The sequence below is a fragment of the Puntigrus tetrazona genome, chromosome 7 (assembly GCF_018831695.1).
Source record: "Puntigrus tetrazona isolate hp1 chromosome 7, ASM1883169v1, whole genome shotgun sequence".
In the NCBI taxonomy this organism is placed as follows: Eukaryota; Metazoa; Chordata; class Actinopteri; order Cypriniformes; family Cyprinidae; genus Puntigrus; species Puntigrus tetrazona.
Window position 1 is genome coordinate 19,763,091 of NC_056705.1, and position 23,759 is coordinate 19,786,849.

A 23,759-nucleotide genomic window follows, 5' to 3' on the forward strand; every position below is an offset into this window, starting at 1 on the left:
GTTAGTAAGGGTTTTTTTTAAAAGCAAATTAATGTTTTTATCCAGCAAGGACGCATTCATTATTTAAAAGTTACAGTAAAGACATTTACATTGTCGCAAGTATTACTATTTGAAATAAAGTGTGTTATTTTGTATTAACCGATGATCGTTCTTTTAATCAAAGATTTCTGACAAAAATGTATTAAAACCAAAAAACATTAAGCAGCATAAATGTTTTCAATATTAGTAAATGTTTCTCGATCATCACATCAGTATATTAGAATCATTTGTGAAGCAAATTACAGGAACAGAAACAAATCATTCCTATTTTAGCAGATAAAAACAAATGAAATGCACTTGAGGGGGTAGAAAATAAGGGACGGATAGACAGAGTCTTGACTTCAATTGACATTTCAATAAGTGGTACACAGCATAACCAATCCATGCCCAACTCTGCCGAAACAATCATTGAGACACATACCTTCAGGCCGTGTATGTTGCGGATCCCTGGGGTCTTACCGGCTGAAAAGAAAATTGACTAGATTGTAGATCACGTGAGGCCACAGAAAAAGGAAAATGAGCAGAATACATTAAACGTGTAAAATGACAGAAACACTGAAACACAGCTTAGGGAGCCTTTAACTATCATAAAGAATATTGCTTGGGTGAATGTGTACATATTCAGAAAGAGATTGCTTCACTAATACCAACCTTATTACTCTCACAGAAGCCACTGAGGATAAAATAAAGTGGGATTTTGCTAACAGAAAATGCTCACATACAAACACATGTGAGCAGGGCATTGCTGAGCATGGGGTTTTAAACTGTGATCTAGGCTCTAGGTGGGCCTCGGGCACTTTTATTGTTGGAGTGTTGAACTGTAATTTGGACCAGCACACTAACACACACGATACACACCTCGTGGAAATATCTGTAAAGGCTCAGGTAACAGTCCATTGATGCGTTGCTCCATCACTGTGTTGCAATACTGAAGAGAATAAAAAAAAACTCTTAAAAAGAGCCAGATTAATTTTTTCAGTATATTACACACAGAATCAATATTATGCTCAATGAAAACAATTCAGAAAAAAAGTCCCATGGAGTGCATAAAAGCAATCTAATGTCAAAAAAAAAAAGACTCTGTCTCTCAGAGTCACTTGCATTTTTGGAGGAAGAAAAAAAAAAGAATCTAAATGAATGGGGCACCCTGCTCAGGTAATCTTTTTGAAACACCGGTTCCCTCTGTATCAATTCATCCGTTGTAATGGCTGCCAGACACAGACCAATCACTGAGTTTTCTCATCTCAGCCTGACATAAAAGCAATCTGCCAATAAAGCCAGCTTATTAATTAATTACACTGCATAAGAGGCTGAAATGTAGCTTTCTGACGTTTTGTAAAGATTTGTTTTGTAATGACAATGTACTTTTACTTACATGAGACCTTTGAGGTGTTATATATAAATATGTGTATACATATACATGTGTGTGTGTGTGTGTGTGTGTGTGTGTTAGTGAAAACATTCATTGTGATTAAAAACATTTTTCTTTGCATAATATATTGTATATCTGTTTATTCTGTAAATTATATTTATTACTTAGATATAAATACACACATTTGAAAATGTTTACATATATTTATATTCATAGAAATTATATTATGTATATACATAAATATATTTCATATATAAACTAGAGCTGGGCAACAATTAACTTTTCGTGAACATAATATATGTGTGTGTACTGTGTATATTTATGTTATCTTGATATATTACATATTTACATAAAAATAAATTATATAAATATACATACATTTTCTAAATATGCTGTATGTGTGTGTCTTTATATAAATACATAGTAAATATACACAGTACAAACACACACATTTTGTTCACAAAAACATGTATTTTTGGATGCGATTAATCACAATTGCACAGCACTAACATAAATGTATTTTTCTTAAATATATACATAATTATATAATTTAATATTATATACTTCGTTGATATTTAAAAAAATAATAATAATTATATTTAAATAATAAATATTCAATATTAATAAAAAAAATGATCTTGCACTTTCTCTTTTGAACCAGTGCAGAGATTTTTGTCTCCTGCCAAAAGAACATTCAATTGATGTTTCGTTTAACAGAACCATCTGGTCGTTCGTCCTCTTCTCTCAGTCCAGCACGAGACCTTTGTGTCCAAACACAGAGCCCCCATCACACACAATAAAGCCATTAAAAACCACAGATCCAGATGGACAAGAGAGGAGGGGAGAATGTCAGTGTTTGAAAGAAAGACAGAGACCGAAAGAAAGAGAGACAAAGGCAGAACAAGACAAAGGTCAAAAGCGAGCCTAACCGAGGGGCCGGCGGTACAGCGACGTCCCTCCGCCGCGTGCGAATGCGTGATGAATACGCCGGGGCGTGCGCGAGGACATGCAGAGGAAGCAGTGTTAGAGCAGCTGTTATTAAATACCCTATTTATCACTGTCACCCCTCTGCACTGCCTGCAGGCGCTAAAACCATGTAGCTCTACCAAAACACACACCTTTAATTTTCCACTCGGTTGCTTTATCGATTAGGGCCGCAATTACCTAACTAATCTGTAACAGTGTATTAAAAGAAACCTCCCTTTGTTGGACAATAACTAAAGGCAGTTTGATCACAGGAAGGCAGCTTGAGTGCTGGAGGGAACAGAGGAGTCGGACCTCCGCTCTGTTGGACCCCGATCATTAACACACCCCGAGTAAAACGCTCCGTAATTAGCCTGCCCAGCCTGGGAGATCAGTGCCTGTGCGTGTGTGTGTGTGTGTGTGTGTGTGTGTGTATGTGTGTGTGTGTCTACATCTGACATGGGTCAGTCTTTAACTTTGAACTAACATCCTGGAAAGGCTGACAGTAAGCAGCAGCTCACCGGGGAGCCAGAACATCTCAGAGACCTCGGACTGATGATCGCTGCTGGATTGAGGGGGGAAAAAAAATAAAAAATTAAAAAGTGAACGAAGACGGTTTGAAGGTCAGATTCCACTAGAGAGCTCGGCGAATTAGCTTACGCACCTGTAAAGCAAGAAGTCATCTCTTAATCCCTATTAAGTCTACATAACATTAGAACCCTTCACATGGAATTAATTGAAGCAAATTTATAAAAGGTCCCCACAGAGACCCCAAGAGCCACCGAGGCAAAGGGCACACGCTTGAAATATGACCACAATGATCGGTTAAACGTAGGCGCGAGCTTCCGAACATGTTACGCGCATATTAAATTCCCCCTTCTCAGCAGCTTGCGCTCTCCCCAGAGGAGCAAGCGGCATCATGGGAGGAAAAACTCATTTTCAGAAAAAGTGGACTCGGTTGTGCTGTTAACCAAAATGCAACGGGGAGGCAATCTGCAGCGCGCGCTAATATTCACTGTCAGAGTAATATGGCCTCAAAGAATTCTTTGGTGATGTGCGATGGCACGTTTCTTAGGAGGAACATAAGTACATAAGCATTTATGCAGATCGTTGCGAATGCTCGCATTCCCGCGGATATCTCCAATGTCAGAACGTGCGTTTCAAAACCAGCCACACGGCGAGAGCGCAGAATTAATCAAGACGGGGAAAAAAGTTGAATTACACTCAGGCAGCGCAGGACACCCGCGAGACATCATTGTCAGTGTGTCACCTTCTGGCCTAATCTGGCTAATGACTGCAATGGCCTTGAGAGGTACAACTTTGATAAAGCATCTAAAAATAAATAAATATGAAATCTAAGTGATTTCATTTCCTGCAGAAGCGGTGGTTTTGAAGCCCATGGCTACTCGAGAGTCATTGAGAGCTGATGGGGGGTAAAAGACAACACCAGCTGAAAGTGGATTTTGAAAAATTCCTCTACCCAGGAGGGCTGTGCTTCTAATGAGGCGAAACTTTAAGTATTGAATAATAAATAATAAAAGTTGATAGTTCATTTAACTTCCACTGTACTTCACAGGGGGAAAAACTATTACGAGTCATTACGCTTGGTGTCCACAATGTGAGCAGTAAGTATTGAAAGCACTTCTACGGCGGCCTCAAAAGAAGAACGTTAAAAAACTAAATCAGAGAGAGAGACGAAGAAGAGAGGAAACAAGAGTAGGCAGCAACATTCCTGGACTCGAAAAGAAAAACAGTTTGGATAGGCAATCAGGGAAAAGTTTGCGATAGCTTTTTATCGAACGCGCGAGACACAAATATTTTCAGCATTTTTAATCTGTGCCTGGTCACAGGGGGAGGCCACTGCCTGAGTCAACACAAAAATAATGAATAATAATAAAAATAAACAGGATTTTATTATTACAGTTTTCCCTTTGCTAATCTTGCTTGGTTAACACCTGTATAATTTAAAAGGGGGTTCGAGCCAGAGACGCACGTTGCCATGGAAACATCAAGAGGTGCAGCCAGAAAAGGGAAATAGATGAAGAAATTGCGGAGAAAAAAGAAAATATCTAGCTACTTGTCATCCTTGCCAATCAGCAAAGTAATGAGAACACTTTCCCCAAGGGTGAATAGATCTGGAATAATAGATTTGTAATAGCTTTTCCCTTCCAACAAAAACACTCAGCATTCAAAAGTCTAATACAACAGACTGTAATAGAGCACAACAGTGACCACACACTTTTCAACAGCCTTGGTTCCGGAAGTACTTTTCATTGTGTTTTCTCCATAGGCATTTCAGTACAGCATGGTGACTGAACAGTCTTATGAACCAATCAGCTCAGGAATAAGCTATTGCAATATAACTACTGTACTAGTGCCAGTAACTACTACAAACTCTCTCTCCACCTCCCCAGAATTATCTTGATTGTGATTTACTGGCTATTACATATTTTTCTTAAATATATACATACATGTATGTATGTATGTATGTATGTATGTATATATATATATATATATACAAATTTAATACACATAATACACACATATATATTATGTAAACAAAATATTGAAAAAAAATCAGAATCAGAAAAAAAAAAAAGTACAAGACTGGAATGAATCCCATGTTACAAGAATACAAAAAATACAAAACACTTTCAAGTAATTAACAGGTATAAAACAGTCACATATATTTTTTTAAAATACTCTTTTGTAATATTAATATAAACACAGAAGTACCTTAAAAGTGCAGCGAGACAGACATAGTTACATAATTTGCAAAGCTTCGTGCAAAGAGTTGTGTGTGACTTCTCTAATCGGTGGAGTTTTGTTTACAGTTACAAGCAGTGTAGATCCTTACTGCCAATTTGGCTATTAAACATAAGAAATACTGCTGAGTGAACGCTGAAATCAGGCTGTTAAAAGCTCAATTAAAGGTCTCAGCTGTGTTTATGCATCAGGCATACTCACATATGACAGCATGGCTTTGAGCTCCTCATCACTGCGAACTGTGATTCGGTCGCCAACTTCGTCCTCATCTGAAATAAACAAGAACATATCTAAATAATCTAACAGCTAATGCACGTGCCTAACATTTTTATCAATCATCTGCAAATTTGTATATTTACTTTTTTGAAAATGTTGGCCAACTGATTTTTAGTTAAATAAAGATATCAGCATTGCAAAGAGAAAAAGACGGTAGTTATTTGTTCATATTTTCTTTTTAACCGTTCTACAACAAACACTGACAGTAACTTTCGTAAAACATAGCAAAGTAATTTAAACGCAACAACAATGCTCACATTCAAAAGCTGTGACTGTGGCCTCGGGCATGACATCCCTGATCGCGGCCTGCCAAACAAGAGGAGAATCACTGAGCAATCACACATCTGACTGACAGCTGTCAATCAGCGCCACTATTCTGACAACGACTCATCAGAGAAAGACACGCTCCACGAATAGTTTCTCGCTCTAAAATGTACCAAGATATCACGTAAAAAAAAACATGTGCGCAAAGTTAAAACAGCAACTCACCAGCAGATCATTGAAGTTGAGATGTGATGGACAGTCCACTGATGAGTCCATGTCTCCCACCGGTGTCTTTATCCGAATGACGATTCCCTCAGATTCCATGCTGTACAGGTTATTCAAAACAAGTAAAAGCATAACAAAAGCACATCGAGAAACATACTCTTGGCTTTCAGTGCAGATTCCCAGACACACAGCAGCTGTACAGCAAGCTAGACGGCTAGCTGCTTAACTTAGCTCACTAACAGTGGAGAAAACATGAGAATATTTCCCACACAACTGCGGATACTCGTCTAATAAACGAACGGCGTGTCATTCCAGATGGGCTGACTACTGTTAACCCGATTTTTTGCTATTTTTTCGGTAGTTTACAAACTGTCAACAATGAAAGTAAACCAGAGGAAGTTTAGCGGAAGTGTTTTGACATTTACCCGGAAGCTGAACGTCCATTCGATACACATAAAAGCCTCACGCAGACTGCTAGACATTATTTGCGATGTTTCTGTATCAAGTATTGCTGCAAGTAATTGTATTATTTAATATATATATATATATATATATATATATATATATATATATATATATATATATATATATATATATATATATATATATATATATATATATATAACTAAATGAAATGATTTATTAAATTATTAATTAAAGATAATAACAGAATGGGTCATTACGTCATTTTGTAGGCCAACTTGTACAGAAATACACATTTACCAACAACAAACCTAATTTTCCTGTTTTTTAAACATGATATAAACACAATTTTATTGAAAATAAGTAGCAAGTAGAATTATTTAATTTTACAATGACTATACTATAACTGATTGTTAAATATCCTACCCTCAAGCTTTTATGTTTTTTTGTCTTTTAACTTTTTCTACGTTTTCTTGTTTTGTTTTGTTTTGTCAGTTGACATAATTTATATTGTTGATACTTTGTGTATTATGTACAAACATCTTTTAAATGTCAACTCTGTATTCTATCCTTACATTAACAAAATAAAAACTGACGAAGCTACTTAAGACTTTAGATCAATTATTTCTATTTGTTTTATATAATTTTAATCACACACATTGTTTTAGTCATAAATCAGCTTTAAACACATTGCAAAATCTTTCTCTTGCTGAAAAATCTTTGAATTGAAGTTAATATTTAATGCACTGTTAACATTCATTGCACTCCACTGTATATATCTTTGTAAATGTATGTACATATCCACTGTACATACTCTTGTAAAATTGTCTATACATATCCTGTATATCCTGCTCTTTCTTTCTTATGTACATAACGATCTGTAAATTGTTTACACATAATCACTGTAAATTCCCCCTTCTCATCTGTAATTTAATTTGTACATATTTATCTTTGTAATTTATATTTATATTTGTACCTATATCCTGCACTTGCTGCTTATTGCACTCCTGGTTAGACCTAAACTGCATTTCGTTACCTTGTACTTGTACATGTGTAATGACAATAAAGTTGAATCTAATCTAATCTAATCTAATATTTGCTTTACATAAATGATTTTATATTTAAATATTTTAAGTACCCACATAATAGTGGATGAACAGTACAATTATCACAAAATAAACACAGGCAGTTAGATCAAAAGCCAGAAGGTTTTTATTTAATTACTTGATCATATTTTACCTCTATTATTTACTTCTTTGTAGCTTTAGTTATATACAATTTAAATTGCATTAGTATTTAAAGATTTCCTCTTTGCACAACTCATTAGTGTGTAATTGAATGTACAACAAAAAACATTTAGTGCACAGTTGATTACAGCCTTATCTTAGGGGACGACTCATTCGCTCAATCATGGTCACAGCCTGATTGCGAAAGCCTCAACAGACATTGATCCTTCAGCAAAGTAGAGTTTTGTTTCTTGCGACCTCAGAGTCCAGCTAATGCAGCCTCGATACCCTGGACCACAGGCAGGATTTGTAATGATAAACAGCTTTGAAAGCTAAGTCTGACCCATGGCCAGCTGAAATCTACAATGATATGATCGCTGCCTTTCAAATAGGATCAGGTCTCACATCAAACTTTAAAACAATAGTGATTCCGGCCTCTCGATAGCGTGGCCTGTTATCAGCCCTAAAGCTGCCCTAGCTGTCAATAGAAATTTTCAGTCTGAAAGAGCAATGAAAGAATGCCACCTCAAATGTTTTCTTTGCTCACTTTGTAAGAGGACAAAAGCGAAACGTTTAAATACGGTTGACTTTGGCTGAATGAACATCGTTCTCGTCTCAAACTACAATTGAAACAGTCAGGTTTTAACCCACTAGTAAAAACTCACAAAGAGCTCTGTTTAATGATCAGATTATATTACTCGTATTACAATTGCCAAATAGTTTTGATAGCTCTAAAATGTACAGTTTGTATAAACAGCTGAATACACAAGTGGCCCATAAACACACAATCAAACCTAATGAGTGGTTAACCCTTCGTGCTCTGAGGTCTTTTTGAATGAGTCATCAGCTGCCCTGCATGACATTGATTGTGTGTCACACAGCACAATAAGTAATGGCTGAGTCTCATTGTTGCAGACTTACAGGCTGAATTGTCGACAGAAATGGAGTACCGGAGTCGATGTATCTAGCTGTAAAGTGCTGATTAGAAGAGAGATGTAACTGCAGTTTGTCGTCTCTCTGTGGACCTGCTGTAAATGTCTGGTGCAGTATTAAAAAAAAACAAAAAACAAAAAAACATGCCACATCAGCAAACACAATTATCAGAAATCAAACTGGACCTATAGCCATGAGGATGAGCATAGGATGGAGTGGAGAGAGAGGGCTGTAATGCAGTCTCTGGTAATTAAAAAACATTTTATCAGCCCAAACAATCTTCCCTCTCTTCCTCTCAATCGACAAGTTGCTTAGCTGAGACGGAGCAGTTTAACTACAGACATATACGCTTCTGGGGTTTCACTCTCTGCTCTGGAGAAGGATAGGAAAAAAGACGAGCTGGGAACGTGTCCATCAGAGCAAAATCGTTTTTTCCCCCATACATTTTCTGATATTATTGTTTGTAAAAATTCAGAAAAAGGTTTGGTGAAGAGTTTGACCAAATTATGCAAAATCATGCAATTTCTAGAACACATTTGTAAAAGATCAGCACTACACTAAGTATTGACCATCACACCTCTCACCCACGGGATCCACTGCATCTGGATTGTGTCCACCGCTCTGATTGGACTGGCTAAAGTGTGTGCAATATGTAAATGAGGTCCTCATTGCTTCCATAAAGTAGTGATGCACATGCATACTAAATTGGCTTGTTAATATTTCATTACCTGCTTATTTTGCTCATCTATCACCGTACTGGAGGAATCTGCATCTCGCTTTGCATTAAAGAAACACAGTTAGCACATGTGATGTTGGGTTTTAATTTTTTGCACAAACAAGTATCTTCCAAATAATATATTTCACATTATGGAATATTTTTCATCATATTAATTTTACATATTTTTACCATTTTTGTATATACTTTGTAGCTGCAATTTATGTATACTTAAATTTTTTTTTGGAAAGTCACACTTTCATTCATCAGGAATGGTTTAATCAGCATTTTAAAATGATTTCTGAAGAATCATGGGACACTGTAGACTGAAGTAAAGGCTGTTGTAAATCCAGCTTTGCCATGCAGGAATAAATCACATTTTAAAATATATTAAAACAGAACATTTTGATCAATTTTTAATCAGCAGCCTTGGTGAACATAAAACTTTCCTGACCCCATCTTCTGAGTGGTTGCATACATCCTGAAAGTGATTTAAAAAAAGCAGTTAAGTAGAGTTTATTTGCTTGTTTGTATTAATTAGTAGGTCATTAGGGACATCCTTTTAAATACCTTTTTGTATTACCTTTTGTATAACACATTTATTGTTCAGTAATAAGTCTCTTCAAGACAACACGTTGAATCTCAAACAAAGGAGTTCTAAACTTGCTTTACCAAATCAGTATGTGTATAAGAAAGTACGATTTGTCCAAAATAGTAATTACTAAAAGCATGTATTGTTATGTCGTGCGCTAACTGACAATCTGCCTCGCTATCTACTGCCAACACCACATGTTGTGGCCTGGCTTTGCCGTGACTGCCCTAACATCTGTTTGTTAAATGGGATCATTATAAGCATATTAAGAGGTCAGTGGGATCAAGGTTTTGTGTTTAAACTAGTCCATTTCCACAGTCATATCAGAGCAGAAACACTGCGAGAGGGGAGTTGATAAATCAAGCCTGAGGGGGTCTGGTAATAGCTCTGAGCCAGGTAGCACAGCTCTCTCAGCTTATCCTATTCGTCACCTTAAACGTTCTGCCAGCGTGTATGCTAATGTACTCACACCACTGCCTCTAGGTCTGACCTATACAGAAGACATAATAAGTGCTCCGCTCCTACTGTTTTAGACACCCTCGATCCTGTTATGAGATCTAGTAATGTCTGTGGTACCATCAATGTCTTCAAAGCACACTCGCATACATCTTACTCTAAATTGATTCTAGATTTTATCTGTTGCACATGATGCACTATTATTATATATAATTATACTCATCGTAAATATTTGGTGAACCGCATGTGCTGTATATTATGTATACATTACTGTTCAAAAGCTGTGATTAGACTGACAAGGATCCATCTTATTTTGTCTCATTCTGCGTTCCACAAGACAATTAATGACAATAAAGACCTTTATAATGTTAATGATAATAATATGAATTTGAATGTAATGTCATTTTATATTTACATTTAGTCATTTAGCAGACGCCTTTATCCAAAGCGACGTACAAAGCGACGTACAAATCAAACAAATTCTTTTATTTAAAATGTTCTATTACTTTCCACAATACAATATATACATACATATACATATATTATATAGTGTTCTTTATTAAGACATTTTTGACCACTAAAGCGGCATGGACCAATCAGAATAATGTGTAAACGTGGCTAAGAAATGTATCTGTATTTTAATTCGGATTTTGATTGGATATTAGAACAAGAGCTGAGTCTGGTCTCTCACAACATTCACATCCTGGTGTAAATGTTCTCCTCTATCAGGCTGATCAAATATCCCAGCTTCCTCATCTCAGTTATATTTGAAGACAGAATTAATGGCCAGAACTACAGGCAAATGTACGAAAGTACCAGAGGTATTCTGCCCGGTATCGATCCTAAAGCAGGTCTGGTATGCTTAATCCAGCGGCCAGCATGATGAGCAGGCTCCAGAGGGTCATTTACAGCGTCTGTAAGTATCCAACCGCACTGCCTCATTGTAAAACATAACAAAAGCAACTGAAATACAAGCCTGGACTGTACCTGTGCTCTATAGCGTCACTTTTTCATTAAAAACCACAATCCTGCAGCTGAGCCTCAGGGAAAGCCACAATGCAGCCCTCTAACACAAGGGCAAACACACGGGACCTGACGCTAGCCTTCAAAAAATAAAAAAAGAAGTAAATAAATAGATAAATTGAGCCGGGTTTTTTGCGAAAGGCTTGAATGTAAATGGAGTATTGAATGTAACTGGGTTTGTCCGGCACGCAACATTTGGGCTTTTATGTCTGTGGGTTTCTTTAATGTTTAGAAAGACTCTGGCTCCCTTTGTGTGCAGAAAGCTGATTTAGTGCACTAAAGAGCGCTGCGAGAACCACCACGCATAAGCAGCTAATGTTACATACTCTAAAGTAGCCTGTAAATATAGTGTGGAAACATCTATAACTGGCACATTAAACAGATGTTGTTCTCTTGTCTAAGCTACAATGCTGTGTTTTGTGCTTCTTTATGTGTGTAGCGCTAGCTTGAGCCTTTGTGTAATTACAGGGTAAAAGTTCAGACTATAAAAACCCTAAATGACACAGGAAATGTTTGACTGTCATGTCTTGTGACCCCTGACTGTGACGGAGAAAGGCCACACGCTTCAATCTTGTTGAGGTACGCAGGTCGGAGGCGGCACATTTGATGAATGCCGCTTAGCCTTTATGGTTCTCGGTGTGTGTTTTGTCTGAAATCGGAGGGTCATTTTCAAGCCGAAGAAACTAATCTTAACCAACATGTACTAATCATAGTCAAAGTGAAAGAAACGATCTTGATGGAGTTCCTTCCCATTATGTCCATATAACAGTGCCCTCTGGTGGTAGAACTGACTTGAGCGCCACTGACATAATAAAATAAAACATACCTCAGACGAATCTGCTAAAGAGGCCATAGTTCTGTATAAACAGACAACAGTCTTGGCAAACAAAGCCATTGTGAGCAGACCTCGTGGCATGACTGTGTGGAAGGAAATGGAGATGGCTCATTAGGTGTGCTTGCTTTGTAGCAGGGGATCCATCTGTAAAACATGCAGCTCATGAGGAAACAGGAAGGAACTTTATGATTGCTAGAATCGATGTGCGAGAGATATTCCGTGTTGACACATCCTTGACGGATACGAATCTCACTCTCTCTTTGTTTCTCATTCTCCCGTCTCCTTCCCAAGAGATTTTCTGTCCTGTCACAACCCTGGATCGTCCAGCCGCTAGAGGTCAAAGGTCAAACTCTAAAAGAGAAATTAGTTTATTGACACAATAAGACCTGGCAGTTTATTTGATGTTCCATCACACAGTGTTCCAACCTTCCTAATGTTTGCCTCTCAATTTCACAGATCCCACGGGAAGGAGAGAAACAGAAGCTATATAAATGAGAAATCTATCACGGTGTTATCATGCTCTGAGGTCCCTTGAACCTGAGTCCGGTTCACATAGTGGCTAGTCTGGTTTAGGTACCTCATACTGTAATCATAGAGAACTTGTTCAATTTCCTATTTGACTGAATAATACTAAAACTGAACTGAAGCTATTTAATTACATGGGTTTTGGTGATTAAGCACAATTATTTACATTATAGATACAGTACATTTCTATTTATATTCTATATATTGGTAACAATGTCATTTGATGACATCAGTTATTGTATTAACCAACATGAACACACAATTAACAATACATTTATTACACTATTTATTCATCTGTGTTAACATTATTTCATAAAAATATAACTATTCATTATTAGTTCATGTTAGTTCACAGTGCATTAACTAATGTTAACAAACACAGCTTGTGATTTTAATGCGTTAGCAAATCCTGAAACTAGCATTAAGTAAGGTTAATAATCTGTAGAACTACTGTTTATTATTAGTTCATGTTAACTAATGTTGTTAACTTATGTTAAGTTATTATATTTTCCATTTAATATTTTTTTATTAAATATGCATTGCCTAAATTACCAGACTAGTGACTTTTTGTAGTATTTATATTATAACAACAATTTAATTATCAATTTTATAGAAACCTTTAATAATAGTTACAAATATAAATAGTTTAGTTACACAGTATAATGAATGAACAAGGCATTTATATGGCATTTATATATGAATGTAACATTTGACAAAGAATCGTAAAAAAGGAATCAATCAATTTCACAACAAGTACTTCAATAGGGAATATTGAGCTTTCAGTTGCAGATATTTGCCATTGGCAAAAACACATCTGTAGTCATTATGTTCTTGGAGCGCAGAATGAAAAGTGCTTAACCTTTTCTGTGCACCTACATCTGTTCGATCAGATGAGCAGACATTCAATAAGGTGGATTTCCATGTAATGACAGCTGATCTGAGATGGAAATAAAACAGCCAGTTTAGCAGAGGATGTGAAAGAGGAGAGCTATTTGTTTTTCAGGTTTTGCATCTGTGGATATACACAAACATTTAAAGCATAGAGCTGGATGTGACAGCTCATTAACACACAATTGTCTAATGATGTGAAAAACAAGGCCTCTGACACTTTACCAAGACTAAGTACCCCATCTACCCTATAAACACAGACATATTCTCTCTCTCGCTCTATCCTGGAGAGGGTGATAAATGCCTGTGCAAGCGAGTCAACCGGACGATCAATCAGAGGCCAGCCCTCCTTCATCTGGTCAATGGCACTCTGGTTTCTGCTGTGGGAGAGTGGCACAATGACTTTACCACTTAATTATGTTGTTAATTGCTGTGTTAAGATTTCTGCAGGAGGTCCCTCAGGTTAGTAATTGAGGGTGGTCGCACCTGCAGACTCCAGGCACGCTGCATTTATTCACAATTCAATAACTTGAGTCAGGCGATAATGATCATCTGCTTTCAAACGCTGCTGCCCTTACTGTTAACCCACTCTCATAGGAAATACTGATATTCCCCCGCAGCAAATTGCTTGATGAGTGTTGTGAGAGATTTCATGCCCTCGGGAACATTGTTGATTAAGATCTTATTTACATTGCTTTTTAAGGAATTTTTAAAACTCACTTTGAAATTGATTAATTTTTAACAAATGTAAATGTAAATTTAAAAGTGGTTGACGTTTTTGGTAACACTTTATAATAAGGTTCATTAACAGTAGTTAACTACATTAGTTAACATGAACTAAAATTAAACTATACTTCTGCATCATATATAAATCTTAGTTAATTTAGTAAATTAGTTAATTTCAGAATATATTAATGTCACTAGTTGTGCTTGTTAATATTAGTTAATGCACTGTGAAATGACACGAGCTAACAATGAATGACTGTATTTTAATAACATTAACAAAGATTAATAAATACTGTAACGTGTTGATCATTCTTCGTTCATGGCAGTTAATACATTACAGACAAAGTACTCTTCTATTTATAAAGTACATATGCCCTTTTAATTATATATAAATATTATATATTTAAATTAATAATGCATATATTTGAATACATTATATTTATATAATGGTAATATATATATATATATATATATATATATATATATATATATATATATATATATATATATATATATATATATATTGTTCGTTCATGTTAGTTAATACATTATCTAAGCAATTTTAACAATCACACCTTATTGTTACCAAATTTTAAATCTTTATTTATTCAAAAATAAAGTAAAAACAATTTAACTACAATTCAAAATAACTGTTTTGTATTACAATATATTTTAAAATGTAGTTCCTTTGATGGCAAAGCTGCATTTTCAGCAGCCATTACTCCAGTCTCCAGTCTTTATGTGAACTTTTTTTAAATACACATACTTGCAATGACAGACCTACACTCTTTTTGAACAGACCACACTTCGATCAATCTTAGCAGAACAATTGATTTTTTTTTTTTATCTGGAAAGATGTCTCCATCTGCTGATACTGTACAGAGTCAGTGTGCAATTAATGAATACAACTGAGGACACTGCTGCTGCCCATAACAGTTATAGTCATAAGTCAGCTCTATTACAACAGCCTGAGGTTGAAACACATACTCTTTGCCTCGGGCTAATAATCTAAATATGCCCCCTAATACGGCCACCTCAACAACAGACACCCTTGATGTGCTCTCCATCATAAAACATGTGGTTTGATTGCCTCGCAAAGTACAGAAGAAGTAACCTTGTGTTCATCTGGCCAAGTTTCAGTGCGTTCCCTCCTGCGGTGCTTCCAGAACAGCCAATAATTAAACAATATGCACACAGGCTGGTGAATAGCAGGAGTTCCTCTCAGTTTTGAGGAGGGTTGGGCATAACTGGGGCAAGGGGGCCTAGCTGTGTCTACAGCTGGGACCGTAGCAGTTAACACTCTTAATGCACCATTAACACAAACTATAACATTTGACTGAACCTGCCACGCACTCCTACACACATACACATCACGCTGTCTGGCCCATTAACACAACTATAACATTACAATGAAGAGTTTCACACACAAACACACTATTACACACAGTGTAACCATTACCACAAGCTGCAACATTAGGTTTCACCAGCCATAATGACGGCACTAAACCAATAACAGAGAATGAGCACACCAAACTGTGATGTGGCTGTTTGACTTTGTATAACCTGTCTCTGGTTGAAAGTAGTATGCAAAGTTTGTAGTTTATTTAAATTCTACTTCTTACTACCATTCTACACAACAGTTGGTAATTTGACTTTTCAGATGACTCCTTCTGCAGGTTGTATTGTTTTCAGTAAATGGTCTAAAATGGAGTCATTTGATTCTTTATTGTTAAATTATTTATTCAACTGATTCTTTCAGGAACAAAACAGCCCTTTGGGTCTGTACCCACAGTTGCAATCAATGCACTTGACACTTGTACTACTGAAAGCCCCAAGTTTGTAAAGAATTTTGATTAGCAGATGGAACACGTGTCATGTTGTAAAATGTTGGCAGAGCTTAATTTGGATTTTCAATGCTTTTTACTTGAAAATAAATTTCTCTATTATGCCGTTTCGAAAATGACATGTTTTAGTGGTTTTAGTGGTAACGAGATAAAAAGTAGTTGCAAACATTTTACACACACTCATCTCTGTGCCAATAAAATGTGCAACACAAAAAATAATGTACTAATGAATTAATTTTACTGACACTGGAAAGCTTTCCTGGACAATTCCTAGAAATTAGAGTGTGGATTCAATGTGTCTTAAGGTCGTGATGTCGACCTGGGAGTCTTTTAAGTGGCCAAGACTGCAAATGTGGGTACTGGTCTGGGACACTCACTCTGTTGAACTGATTAAAAATATTAAGTGAGTCATTAAGCATCGTCATTAGCGAGTCACTGAATAATGCAAATGATTTGTTCAACTACACTGATTCATCCAGGAAGATCGCCACTATTTTATTTACTTGGTGTGATTAATTCTACCGCAGCTTTGTTTGGCAAAATAGTACAGGGCCATTCACTCAGAATGCCTGTTAGTACTGACAAAAAAAGGAAACGGGTAGTAAGGGAAAAATGCAAGGTCTCGAGAAGCATTTTTTAAAAGATTAACTTCTTTGCTGTGTTTTTAAAGTGCAGTGTGAGGTGCTATGTAAATAAAACAGTATATTAAAAAATGCAATTGGCATATAAAGACAAACTCAAGGTAAAAGACGTAAAGTCAAGTGCAAAAGTTTCTTGAAGAAAGGAAAATGCAGTAAAAGCTCACTGACACAGTGCAATAACCTCTGTTTCCTGTGTCCTGTGAACAGGCTTGCCATTGATTAAAACAGCAAGGTGTGCAATAAAGCGCAGGCGAAGTGCTGGCTCCATATGGCCTCAGACCCCGAGGCTGTGAGCTCGCTCTTAAGCCTCCCCCTGCTCCCCTGCTCCCCTCTCTCCTCTTCCCAATTCTACAGATGGCAAAAACACAATTCAAAGCCCCAACACAATGGGTCCTTGGCAGCATTTCAACCATTTACTTCAGTAATTAACAGTGCAGATACCACTACAATTATGGGATGGATACTAACTATGTCGCCCTGAGAATTAGGGTGAGCTAACGGCTCGTTCTGCAACACAGCCGATTCTACTGTAAAAATATATAAAATAGGATACTTCTAAACAGTGATCAACAACGTGCTCGCAGGACATCTGATTACCTCATAAGTAGCTCACAAAAGTTCCCGTCGAGCAGCAAAACGTAGTAATGAAAGTGTGACAGAAAAATTTACATTTCAGGCTTATGTGTACTGATTACATATTAAATCAATGCACTGCCAACTGCCGAGCACAAATAAGCCCTACACTGAAGGGTCCGTAATTGCAGCAGAATGAAGGGCTTGCCTCACTTTCTCTCACTGCAGACAATAACTTCAAAGTGAGGCCTTCGTTTATTCCTCTATAATTAAGTCTAAATCCCACTCAATTGAATTATCCCATCTAATCATCTATTCTCTAGAAGCATGCTGAATGTATACCACATATCTAAAAGGTTTTATGATCTTCATACTCGCAAGCTATCAAGCACTCTTTCGTATATAAACGCAATGCAAATAAACAGCGTCCCGTTTATTTAGTGTTGGCCTATTAGTATTTGAAGAGAACGCTGTATTACAGTTTTTGAAATATTTTTAGTTAAATGTTGATTATGTTTCTACCTAAAAAAAGAAGTCATTTGATTTCTTTCAGAATATAATGTCAGCATAAAAGGAAGTTCGTTTTTGCTCACTATGAAATGGCGTCTCAGATGAGGAAAAAGGTAAGATGGGATTTGATTTTGTCTATCAGGAATTGCTTGCATTGTTTTCTTTTGTCAGGGAAGTGACAAATTTCATTTTTGACAGGAATGAAAATGAGATTTTGAAGGACAGGTGTTCAGCGTGTTCAAAAGTCTTTCAGTAGACAAAAAAATTACATGATTTAGGGCCTTTTTAGGGCCATTGTAAAATGCCATGTAAAACTCAGTATGGTGTCTAACATTGTTATTTCCATTTTGTAGGCGCTGGAATAGTATGGGATCTTATGAGGACTGTACATTTTTGTGTTGTTAGCAAAAATATTCCTGAAAACCTTCTTTTATTCTCCAAGGTTGCCAATCAAGCGACTTCCCCTAAAATGCGTGGGAATAACTGATTGTTTGACCTGTTTTTCATCAGCTCTACAACTTACAGCAAAATACTCCATGGTGTGATGTGATTATTATGTTTGAATGCATCGCCAGCAGAATTAATCAGTCATAGATGCAGGCCTTTATCCGCTGCCCTAAGTGAACAACACGCATGAAATCCTGCGACAAACCAATTAAAAATATAATGTCAACATTCAGCTTTTGTGTACATGTTCATAATGGACATCCCAGAACACGCTGCAGCATTTTGGGCAATGCTGTTCTGTCCTATGGAATGCATCTACACTCGACGGAAGAGGCACATTACACAAGACCATATGCTGCCAAAGTTCCAACAGGGACTGTATTACCGTCTAATTCTGCATCGCAGGAAATGAAGGAATCAGTGCTGGCATTGAGTCTGATTAACTCCGCATGACTCCATCAATACCCCAGTGAGCTGGTCTGCTTCTCTCTCCACAGGTGAGCACCGTGTTCACGACAACAACACACACGTGCGCACAAAAGTGTCCATCTATCTCCAGAGGTGAGGTGGAATTGTATGATCTGCAAATGATCTTACAAGATGATCTCCTGCATGAATAATAAATATAATTGCATTTAGAGGAGAGAGAGAGAGAGAGAGAGAGAGAGAGAGAGAGAGAGAGAAAGGGAAACAGAGCTAGCTACTGCTGCTGCTGCAACACAAACATACCATTATTTGTTATGCCAATAAAGCCCATTGAGCAACAATCGAGAATGCTCGGATTTAAAGGAATAAATGTAATCAAATTATCAAATTAGCACTAATTAACATTAGGGTGCTGAGTCGGACTATTAAAGCTCACAAAAGTAGACCCGAAAAAAAAAACCCCCAGCTCAAGTCAACTTCTTAATTATTCTTGTGCATGCAGCATTTCCAAGACTCATGCGCCCTAAGTGCAGATAAAGACACCATCTGCTGGTAATTAGAGCTAAATAATATCAGACATTATAGCTAATCATTTTGACTGCAAATTTGATTAAAACCTGCGTATAATTCCGGCTAGTTTTTGTTTTTCTGAAGAAAAAAAAAAGGGTCCATGTGTTTTGCAAAACCATAGTCAGGAAAAAGCGACGCATTAAAACAGACTGATTATTCTTTTCCAAAAACCTTGGGAAACATATAAACATAAAAAGAATAACACGCCCAGTCCTAATCTTTTATAGCTCATTTGCGTTAAATGAGAAGAAATTACTGTGTATCACTACGGCCTGCTACAACAGCAAGGCATTGGCCTTAATGGCTTTTTATTAGCTTAATCTCCAAATTAAATGGTGTTTGAAGCTGAAGACGCTCTCTTTTCTACACTGTTATTACCCCCATCATCATGAACCCATTTTCCTGCCGAGACCAATTTGAATAAGACGAGAAGGCTGCTTCGAATCTGTGATGGTTGTGTGTGTGTTTGTGTGTGTGTGACGGACCTGCAGGCGAGAGAGAAAAAGAGCGAGATCCATAATGAGGGATGCTGGGGAATTGCCCTCCTGGAAGACCTGATGTGTTTCCAGTTGGCTGCCAGCTGCCAGAAATCAAGACAAACACTGATCATTGACAGGAGGATTAACACTGCTTCGCACAGACATACACACCTGAACACCACAGCTTTTAATGGGCGATGCTTAAAGCAAAAACTGCATTAATTAAATCAGTTACAGGCTTTCAAACATCTTCGACTCATATATTCAATTAGTCAGCAACATGGTGTAGCTAGCAGGGGGACATTATGGGTGTAATTAACAACGTATTAATGTGTAAATGAGACAAAACTCTCTCACTCTCCCTCTTTTTTTGTCAGAAATTCACAAGTAAATAAATACCATCTTTGACTACACAAATATGCTTGCACCATATACTGTATTTGTATTTATTTATGGGTGTTTTCTTAACTAAGAACCCTTGTGGCTGTGGGGACGCTATTAAAATACACTTTTTTTACACACTCACAAGTTCATTTAGTTGTTTTTTAATTCTTTTTTATTCTGATACAACTGAATTTTTTGTCATTTCACCATAATGTCATTTAAAAATTCCAACTAATTTCAAACAATTTAATTTACAAATAAACAGTTGAAATAAAATGGCCAACTTATTTGTCGTACTAAGGCAAATTTTATAGCTACCATTATATGTATCATACGTAAAAATGCTTGAGTGCAGTTATGCATAATTTAATATTTTGTTATGGTGATATTTATATTTGTTATAGGACTTTTCTAGAAAATGTATATGCATAAAAGACATTTAACAGGTAGCAAAAATATATTACAAAGGCGTTGAAAAAATAACTTGAAATAAAATAAACCCCTGGAACACAAAACCAACTTTCGAACGAACACCAGTATATTGAAAATATGGACTAAAATACTATATACGAAAATGAAAGGAAAGAGTGACAGGACAAAAGTAACTAAAAGTAACAAAAGTAAGAAATGTCATATAAAACTGATATATTTTACACTTTTAGATTAAATCAGTGCTGCTGCATCCAAAACCCAAAGCAACCTATTTACTCTATGTGGAAAACTTTTCTCTAAAATCCAAACACATCTGTTATGAGATTTGAGTTATTAAATATTTCTTCGCCATTATTATTGCACAGCATAACCAATCAAAATTAGACTGATCAATTACATGAACCAAATTGCATGACACCAGCTGGGCTGTTTTTACTTCTTTTTGAACACTGGAACACAAAACCTTCTGTGTGGTGCTGACAAGGGGACAACATGACATGACAGCACAACTAGGAACAGCACTAGCTCCTCAGTGCTTCATTAGTATCCAGATGCTGCTCCTCTCCTCCCTGCAGCTAAACTGCTTTGACAGAGAGATACCACACAAATTTGGAATGAACAAATTGGCTTGAGACTTGGCTGTCAACATTTGGTGAGTTAATAACGGTGAAGAAATTATTTTGTCTTTCTCTCCACATCAGCAACTGTTGCTCTGATTGAAATCCATCTGTCTACATTAAATCTGCACATGACCACGACCCAAACCAGCACAGCGATCAGACCCTGACTGCATTTACACTTTTTTAAACTGACACAACGAACATTCTCTCATGCATTATGCCATCTTCAGACATTCTTCAGATATACACCTTTTTTTTTTTAATTATCCATCTAATACCACTTAAAACCCACAAAGTTGATGCTTCAACCAACAGCAGAAAGTGAAAATGATGGTAAGTCATACAGCCCTATTTGATGAATCAATGACCTATGACGTTAAACAATGGGAGTAGGTTAGAGAAATACTTGTATTTTTAACTTATATTTCAATTTTTTTTTGAAAGCACCAGCTTTGAACATGTATTATATGGACTTTTTTTTCTAATTAACCAGAACAAAAACAATTACTTATATAATTTCTGCATAAAATGCATATTTTAGTTCAAAAGTATGTATGTGTGTGTGTATATATATATATATATATATATATATATATATATATATATATATATATATATAAAATTTGACATATTTTCTATAAAATATAATATAAACATTACAAATTAAACACACGTACACATACATATTTTATATATAAATATCAATTATGCAAATTAAATCTAATTAAATAAAATGCTATTGATTGGTCAAAATGACCATAACACAATTAGGAGGGGAGGGTTGTTTTATACATTTATAATAAGCAAGCCAAGTTTTTTCCCCACGGTATATAATGTACTGATAACCTAAAGCATTTTTAAAGAATAAAAAGCGTTGAGAATCTAAAGCGTCAAAGAGTAAGACCTTGTGACAGCACTGATAGTGACATCATGTACTACCAATTGGTCTTGAGACAAGAGCTAAAAAAGATCAAGACTTCAATACTGCAGTAAATTACCAAGGTCCGTTTATACAGTGGACATGGATATGAATGGTCAAACTGAAAGGTTAGATTATTAACCTGCTGCCCTGCCTCACATATGGTTCACACAGCCATCAACCAGTACAATAACCACTAGTGGTCTGTGCGCTCAATAGACTGCTCAAGTAGAATGTTATTAGTAATGGGTCGCTGTCTTGATTTCTGTCCCACTCAAATGGCTACTCTTCATTGGGCAGGGATTGAGCGGCCATTAATCAGAAGCCTGGCAGCTGCTGGACTAAAACTAAAGCTGTTAGATTTGCAGTCTGTGTAACAGGAGGTGATCGCTTTCAAAACGTAGTCAATAGGCCTTTTCCACAATCCATGTGGCATATTTGTCAATGGACCGTTGGAAAGTTTTGATAAAACAATTCAACTAAAGTTGAACTTGACAATAAACACATTTAAACAGTTTTTAGCTCTAGGGGGTTAAACAGCAGGTGATAGCATAAGGGCAAAGTGTTACAGTTTGTAAAGAAAAATGAGACATGCGCTAGTTCAGGCCCAATTTTTAGAGCGGCGCATACAAATATTAACACATGTGGTATTTTTTTAAACTGGTAGGTACAGTAGTATTTCTATACTAAATGAAGCTAGTAGAAAAAATGCATTTGTAACACACAATTACTACTTGAAATAGCAGAACATTTTAGCATAAGTCCTGTGACTCGCCTATAGGCCCTTTTCTTTTAACAGTAAGTATGCCTACATCTAACACCCATAGCTTAGTCCATGCGCTCCTGATCATTTTTGCTTAGCGCTGAGGCTCAGCTCTCTGGAGACCGAGCCGAGATCTTAAGTAGAACAGGTGTTCACGTTTTTAAGGAGAGGCAGAGAGTCTATCTTTGTCGCGGACAGAAGGCTTGAAGGAAGAAATGCTGGCCAGTAGTAGAGATACGCATCGGCCGTTGGGCAGAGTTCCAGTGCGCAGCAGTTGGAGACGAGAGGCCCGTCTTATCTTCTGTCCGGAGACAGCTGTGACGCAGCAGTGCGTAGCGCAGCAATCAGGTGTGAGTCACCTGAGCAGAATGCTGATAGCGGGACAATCTGACAGCCTCCACCGCGCTCATCACCAGAGGACGGACAGCAGCGCCTTACAGCAAATGGTGACCTTTAAGAAGATTAATTTGTTTACCAACAAAGGTAGTGGCTGTCACGAGGCTGGTGATGATCATGATGCTGTCAGGCGGATGAGAGAGAGTTTGGTGGAGTCATCTGTTCCGTTTATCTTCTCTGTCAGTCTTTCATCAAAAGCTGTAAAGACATCTCTCCAGCAAAGGCCACTTACGCTAAAAGACTGTTGTACAGTAATGATAAAGTACTACAGGCCTAGATTATATGACTATAATAGCGTACTAGTATTTCCCTTTTTTTACTTAGTTGTTTCAATTTTATTTGGCATTTGAAAAGAAAAGAAAAGATTTTAGCTGCATTTATACAACTTTTTTTGTTTTTAAATATGAACAATCAAAAAGCCTAACTAAAGCCCAAGATAAAAAAACAACCACACACACAAAAAGAAATATAATTTACAAATATTAGCACATTTTGCGGCTTTCTTATT

General features: G+C 36.7%; 1 protein-coding gene across 4 annotated transcripts in view; it reads right to left on the reverse strand.

Moving 5' to 3' along the window:
• The window catches only part of map2k5 (mitogen-activated protein kinase kinase 5), a 43,284-nt gene extending 36,969 nt beyond the window's left edge, over positions 1 to 6,315 (reverse strand). For 3 of the 4 annotated variants that reach the window (XR_006251373.1, XM_043244632.1, XM_043244631.1), the window contains exons 1-5: positions 5,906 to 6,315; positions 5,674 to 5,722; positions 5,342 to 5,409; positions 898 to 967; positions 461 to 501 (exon numbers count right to left, since the gene is read on the reverse strand). Coding sequence is in view for 3 of the 4 variants with exons in the window: in XM_043244632.1 (XP_043100567.1) it covers positions 461 to 501; positions 898 to 967; positions 5,342 to 5,409; positions 5,674 to 5,722; positions 5,906 to 6,037 (360 nt within the window). In the remaining variant the exon portion in view is untranslated. The remainder of the gene's footprint in view (positions 1 to 460; positions 502 to 897; positions 968 to 5,341; positions 5,410 to 5,673; positions 5,723 to 5,905) is intronic. The other variant, XM_043244633.1, reaches the window with a different exon arrangement.
• Positions 6,316 to 23,759: the final 17,444 nt, after the last annotated feature.